Consider the following 7,799-nt stretch of genomic DNA (forward strand, 5'->3'; position numbering starts at 1 on the left):
CTGCTACTGATAACAAAACAGGATAATGACACAAACTTAAAACTAAGTCCGAACAGAGACCATAAGCGATGAAATAAATGACACGAAAACAACTTAAAGGAAGAAGGATTACCTTCTGCGGGTGCAGCGAAACGGGTGCGAAGCCTTCGATACACACTCGAACACTTCAAAACTCAATTCACAGACATAAGAGAGATTGATAAAATTGAAATTTTTTGCTTGGGGGATTTTAGCGACAAAACGAAGGCTTTTGTTTCTATGGAATTTTTTAGGCTAAAAGACTCCAATTTTCAAGGGGTTTATGCGGCTGAGGCCTTGGTTTCTTTGGGGGGGGTTTCCCAATCCAAAAAAAATCTCCCCTTTAGAATCCACAGAATGATCCTTTTATAGAGATTCGTTAGGGTTTTCATTTTTGCTAGCAGAGAGGGATGAGCGTGGGGGGACAAAACGAGGTGGGGGTGACAGTGGCGCGTGGGGAGCAGGAGAAGGTGGGGTGTCAGAGGAGGCAGGGTATGGCGGAGACGAAGAGGGGAATGGGGTGTAGTGGGGTGTCAGAAGGGTACATGGGTGTGACGAAGGTAGTGGAGGTGTCAGAGATGAAGTGGAAGTCACGTGGGGGTATAGGTGCGGTGGAGATGGTGGCGACAGGATGGGGGTGTGACAGAGGTGCCGGGTGGGTGGAGAAGTGGAAGGTGGATGGAGTTAGGGCGATGGCGACAGAGGTGGGTGATGACTGAGGTGCGTGGGGAGCAGGAGAAATGGATGGAGAGGGGTGGCGATGGGGGAGCAGTGAGAAAGAGGGAGAGAGAGGGCGCGGCGGAGGGAGTAAGACGAGAAGATGAAGGGGAAACCCTAAAATAGGGTTTCCTTATTTGGCTGAAAAAATGAATTGGACCCGGTCCATTTGTGGACCGGGTCAAATTTTGGACTGGGTATTAAAAGAATGGACTAGTAAATTAAACATGGACTGATCTAGAAAATTGAGATGAAAAAATATGGTCTAGTCCAAAAAATATTAGGAATTAATCGGACTTTGATTTGGGGTCCGGTAAGTCAAAATACGGACTAAGTGCAAGAAATAGTTTGGCTTCTAAATTTGAATAATAGACACATTTTGATTAACGATGTACTAAGGGTGCCAGAATATCACCTAATACGGAAATATGCGATTATAAAAGATCCGGATAATAAAATTACATGATGTTGCAATGACCGTGCAATAATATTTAATAACAAACGCTATCATTAAAATGTGTGAAGTAAATGCGATGCGTATGCGGAAGTTGGTAGAAACGTTGAGAAATGCAAGTTTGAATAATACTAAATAATAGCAGCAAATAAATAGCGGTAGTAATACTGCTAATAACAATAATGATAATGGTAATAATGATAATGTTGATGATAATGGTGATAAAAATAATAATAGTAGATAACAAATATTGATAATTAATAACAAAATAACAATAAGAATAATGATAATAATTAATAATAATAATAAAGATGATAATAATTAATAATAAAAAAGTAATAATAATAAATTATTGACAATAACAAAATGATAATAAATTAATAACAATAACAATAATAGTGGTAATAATAAAATAATAATGATAATAATAATAAGAAATAATAATGATGATAATAATAATAATAATAAATAAAAATTATTGATAAAACAATGACAATAATTAATAATAAAGTAACGATGATAATGATGATTAATAATTGATAACAAAAATAACGCTGATAATAGTGATTAGTAATTAACAATAATAATAATAATGATAATGGAAATAACAAGAATAATAATAATTAATGACAATTAGTAATAATGATAATTTAAGAATAATAATAATAGTTATTATTATTAATAATAATAATAATAATAATAATAATAATAGTTGTAACAGAATAATAAAACGCCGTTATTGATAAGAGACTAATAACTATAGTAAACATAATATATATTATTATTTTTTTTCCAAAAATATTAGAAGCGTAAATAGGTATTTCGGAGGAGAGGCGGGATAAAATTGGGTGTCAACAAACTGTATGGATGATTGTGGTCCTATTATAGGCGAACGAGCCTAAAATGTCCTATTAAAGGGTGGAGGAACCCGATATCCTATTTTAGGGTGGAAGAACCCGATATCCTATTTTAGGGTGGAAGAACCCGATATCCTATTTTAGGGTGGAAGAACCCGATATCCTATTTTAGGGCGGAAGAACCCGATATCCTATTGATATCCTATTTTAGGGTGGAAGAACCCGATATCCTATTTTAGGGTGGAAGAACCCGATATCCTATTTTAGGGTGGAAGAACCCGATATCCTATTTTAGGGTGGAAAAACCCGATATCCTATTTTAGGGTGGAAAAACCCAAGCATCCTATTTTAGGGCGGAAGAACCCAATATCCTATTTTAGGGTGGAAGAACCCGAGTATCCTATTTTAGGGCGGAAGAACCCAAGTATCCTATTTTAGGGTGGAAGAACCCGATATCCTATTTTAGGGTGGAAGAACCCAATATCCTATTTTAGGGTGGACGAACCCAAGCATCCTATTTTAGGGTGGACGAACCCAAGCATCCTATTTTAGGGTGGACGAACCCAAATGCTGTGCGTTTGCGAACAATGATGCTGTGCCTTTGCGGGGCATTTGAAAGTAATAATGCAATGAAGGTGCGGTGCTTTTGCAGTGCGAGACATTTGAAAGCAGTAGTGCGTATGCAGTGCGGGAAATTCAAAGCAATAGTGCATATGCAGTGCGTGGTATTTAAAATAGCAGTGCATGCAGTGCGGAGAATTTAAAGCAATAGTGCATATGCGGTGCGTGGTATTAAAAATAATAGTGTATGCAGTGCGGGGAATTTAAAGCAGTAGTGCGGGGCATTTAAAATAGTAGTGCATGCAGCGCGGGAAATTTAAAGCTATAGTGCATATGCGGTGCATGGTATTAAAAATAATAGTGCATGCGCAGAGCATTTGAAAGCAATAATATTTGTGCGTGTTGTAGGAAGATTCAAACCGCTCGGTGCGCAGTCCCTGCAAAGCTGTAAGCATACTTCGGCTTCCACAACTGGAAGCCTTGGCGATATTTCACCTTGCTAAAGTGTTTCCATGAGTAAAATTCCTGCGCTCAAAGAAAATTATGAGTTTCGAAATTTGTGTTGATTTTGAATCATCCTTGAATCACCCTTTGCTTCATGACTTTCGTGAGGTTTTCTTGATGCTAAGATTCGTATGCCGTGCATTATCGTTGAGGAGCAGCTAAAATCGGTTCTGCATTACTCAAAGAAAATTTGTTAGTATAAAAGAAAGTGGTTGCCTTGCGTTGAACATTGAAGCTTTGGCTTTGAATCTGTGTTTCTCGTTGCTATGCCATTGCGGAAATCTGATTATGTGAACATGGCTTGGGATAAGCCGTCTGCAAAATTTCTCCAGTTCGACTTGGGGGGAAATTGGAATTTTTTATTTATTGAGACCGGACCCAACATGGGCGCCTACGTATCCTACTACTAATAGGAATCAGGTCGACCGTAGTTCATTACAAAAGTCTAGAAAAGATTACAAGATAGCGGCTACTCCTAAAGATGGGCATGTGGAGAATGATATTCTCAAGTGGCGAGATGATGTCCCTGTCAGTCTGCTTGACTTGTTACACGCTTTCTTTTCAAATGCCTCGGTGCCAGTTTCGATGGATCACCCTTAACAACAGTTGTCTTTGTGTTTGCAATATTTTCGGTTGAAGGCTCTAGTTGTAGCTTTATCCTGCCACTTTCAATCATGCTTTGAATCTTAAATCTTAGTGCTGGACATTCTTCAATGCCATGTCCTTGAATGTTTGAGTGATAAGCACAACTCTTAGATAAATCAAAGTTTGGCGGTGGATGCTTAGGTATAAATCCCTTCTTTGGTTGTAGAATACCCTTAGCACTCAACCTCTTAAATATATTTGCCAATGGTTCATTTAGAGTAGGGAAGCAAAAAGATTTCCTCTTCTTTTTATGTTGAGAGCTTGATTGTGCTTGGTGAAACTGTCGTTGGTAGCCCTGCTGGGAGTTTTGCTGACGAGGACATTGCATGGTGGCATAAGATTGAAAAATTTGGTGACTTTTATGGCATTGCGCTTGATGCATAGTCGCGGAAGCAAATTGGTTTTCCTTCATTTCACTTTGCAGATTTCCTAGTATCTCCGCTTGGAAGGTTTGGTGAATGGCTTGTGTTGCTGAGCTATCTGTAATTCTCCCTTCTTGAATGGCATTTTCTAGTTCTCTACCAATCCTAATCAAATCAGAGAAGTTGTGTGCACAAGCTCCGAGCAACTTATCATAATATAAGTCTTCCTGAATTTGGATGAAGGTTGAGATCAATTCCCTCTCGGACAATGGAGGATGTATTTTTGAAGCTTCTAACCTCCATCGTATCGCATATTCTTGGAAAGACTCATGTGGCGTTTTCTTTACTCTGAGCAAATCGGCTATGTGCGGATCGCCTCCATTGTTAAACTCGAATTGCTTTACAAATCCGCGGGTCATATCTTCCCACGTAAGCCATTTGCTAAAATCTTGTTTAGTGTACCAAGCGAGTGCTGATCCTGATAAACTTTGAATGAACAATCTCATTCGTACGACTTCATTATGTCCAATACCAATTAATCTGCTGCAATAGTCCTTTAAATGAGCGACGGGATCTCCCTTCCCATCGAAAGTGTTAAACTTAGGTATTTTGTACCCTGACGGAAGCTCAACGTTTGGATGCACACACAAATCTTCATACTTCAAAATCTGGAAATTCCTTGAACATAGCTCTTCATTAATGACTTTCCTCAAATTGTGGAGTTCTTTTCCCAAATCTTCATGGTAAAGCGACTTGATTTCCTTTCCAGGCCTCCTGTATGGGGATATTGTCAGTTCGTTTTTCTTACTTTTCTCGAATTGAGCGGTGGTTATGGAAAATTGAGGATTAGGAATTATCGCTACTTGATCGGGAGTGTAGGTTGAAGGTATTTGTGGAATGGTATAGGTAGGATCTAAGTGAGGCGAAATGGCTAAGGAAACGTTGCTGGGAGTTGAGGTTGTGTTAGGAAGAAGGCTTAAGGTATTTCCCAGATTGGCTACAATATTTTTTCGAACCACCTTTCCCCTGCTATCGTTTTGTTCTTGCACCAAACCCATACCGGTGTTGAAAGCTTCAAATCTCTCTGCCATTGTAGTCTCGTCCTTAATGCAGATTCGCAGCCAAAACAATGTTCAATGCCAGACAACCTTTTAAAGAGAAAAGTAAAACTTCATAAACAAAATAAAATGTCAGTGCATGAAGTAAAAGCTTCATAAACAATAAATATATATCTTTTTTTTTAAGTAATCTAACTAAGCAGGCTCTAGATTAGAGACGACTTGAGTCATATAAAAGGAACGAACGGACGAAAATGAATCATCAGCTATTTAGCTCTGACGATTGAGAATGAATCGGAAGAAAGAAAACTGCATTGGAGTAGAACATGCTATTTGAAAAAAAGTTGACTCATATCGAAACGCCAAAGCTTGGTTCTGAGTTAATTCTTACCAATTCCAGCATATTTTTTAAAAAATTTGCCCCAGTTTTAGAATGTTTTGAAAAATGTCTTGGGTTGCATTCCAAAATTGTCCCAGTTTCATGCTCCTTCGTTTGGGGAATATTAAAATTTGTAGTAAATAAGACCGGATCTTATATAGGCTGCCTACGTATCCTGTATCCGACAGGAAATCAGGTCAAACGTAGTTCGGTGCGTGTAAAAAGTTTTTTTTTTTTTAATAATGCAAGAGATTAGCTTAGAGAAGATCATGATTGATCGGGCGCAAGACAACTGAATTTAATATACCCGAGAGTTACGAAGCACTGGCGGGTTGCAAAATGTCAAGGAGAGAAGACTAATGAGGTTGTCCTTCGACTTGCATGCCAAAAATTGAAATTAATGGGTGCGCGAAGATAAATTTCAGCGACCTAGAATGACGCGATTGGCTGAGCGAAGGCTCCGAAGAAGCAAGGTACTTGAACAGTCATTCTTGAACAACTTGATGACAAAAATCGAACAAATATCGAGAAGTGCCATTTGATAGATTGGACCAATAAATTTGGACATCTACCAATTTAAGAAACGATAAATGCTGAAAAATGATAGAATTTGAAAGTAAAAGTTCCATGACGTAAACCGAGTGCAAAATGGATTCTACGAGGCATAGAGCTAACGGGTCAAATGTTACGTCGTTTGAGACAGAAGACCATACCCGTAAAAGAAGGACACAAAAAGCTCTGGAATTTGCAGTTTGATGCGAGACAAATTGTTCGACACTTTTAGATTTGAGTTAGTAAGCAAATAATGATAAGAGAATGCCTATTGAAACAAAGTTGGAATGATAAGAGTTAACTTTGAGGATTTTCAAGGCTAGTTCATGTATGCGAAAATTAGGAAATTCCCTCCGACGATTAGAAATTTGTCGGGAGTCATGCTAAGAATGCGAACGATCTTAAAGGTGCTCTAGAGTGGCTAAAGTGCGCTAACCGCGGAATATATATATATATATATATATATATATATATATATATATATATATATTTTATTATTATTATTTATTTATTTATTTTTATTTTTATTTTATTTTTTGAAGTGAAGGTGATGCAAAATAATTAATGAACGATATGCAATTGTGCGGCAAAGCAAATATGAATTTTTCTTTTCTTCTGAAACAAAAATGATGTTAGTAAATATCAAGTAATAACTAAATTCAAATAAGAGCCTGCAAATAAGTTTAAGTAATGAGTTTGGCATCAGGTGATAATCGCAAATAAATTCAAAAGCAAGTATATTGCAAATAAATTCAAATAAACCACTTAGCAAGCAAGCAAACACCTTACAAACATTGATAAGACGTCCTAATATGCAGGGACCTCTTTACGCCAGAGGTAGGCCTAACGCCAAATATTCGAGATTATGATAGAGTGATCCAAGCCATTTAATTGGGGACACTTGAGTTTTGAAATAAAAGACCAAGTTTCATTGAAATAACAAACTGAGTACATTGATGAGTCAATAAGCCAAAATACATAATGTAAAGACAATCCTAAGACTTAAGACTTAGCTTAGAGCTTTCGCACTTGATCATGTTGGCGGCTGATCAGTAGTCATTTCAGTTAAATAGCTCTTATGCATGTTTCCAAATCCAAGACAAAGGATTGGAAGAATTAAAATATCTAGAATTAGTCACTTTCAAATGGCTTGCTCAGTTCTTCTTGCTTATGGAGACGGGGAAATGGTCGAAATGCCTCAAACGATTTGGTGGATTAGATTGATTCTTAGTGAATGACCTTCGGGGTGCTATTGATAACTAATGACTTTTCCAAGGCGGTTGTATTGTTATTTTTCTTGGAAAGATCGTTGCACCTTTCCTTTTCTCCATGTCTACGTGGAGGTTGATTGGTTATAATGACTTTCTAACCTCCTTTGTATACGACCAAAAGTGATTGATTCTAGACAGATAGCGTTTGAGGAACTGTTAAAGTTTTGTCTGAACTCAGCTTGTTTTAAAAGGGTGCATGATTACGTATTCATATTGAGTATCTTCCTCGTCATTTGTCTTTGTGAACTGCCATTATGAATTGTTTATATTTGACCAAGGTATGGTACCATCTTGAAAACAAGGAATGTTTGTTTGCCTGTGCTCGCTCATCTTTAATACCAAAGTCCTCTTCCGATTCTTTCTCCAATTATTTCTATTCATTAGTATGCATGGAGTGTTGTTACCGATCTACTGTAATATG

The 7,799-nt window shown here is 37.6% G+C and overlaps 1 protein-coding gene across 1 annotated transcript; it reads right to left on the reverse strand.

The window, feature by feature from the left end:
* Positions 1–3,640: 3,640 nt before the first annotated feature.
* Positions 3,641–5,209, reverse strand: LOC132612213 (uncharacterized). Its single transcript, XM_060326532.1, has one exon. The coding sequence runs from the start codon at positions 5,207–5,209 to the stop codon at positions 3,641–3,643; it is 1,569 nt and encodes a 522-aa protein (XP_060182515.1).
* Between the last annotated feature and the right edge of the window lie 2,590 nt (positions 5,210–7,799).

The sequence above is a fragment of the Lycium barbarum genome, chromosome 9 (genome assembly GCF_019175385.1).
Source record: "Lycium barbarum isolate Lr01 chromosome 9, ASM1917538v2, whole genome shotgun sequence".
In the NCBI taxonomy this organism is placed as follows: domain Eukaryota; kingdom Viridiplantae; phylum Streptophyta; class Magnoliopsida; order Solanales; family Solanaceae; genus Lycium; species Lycium barbarum.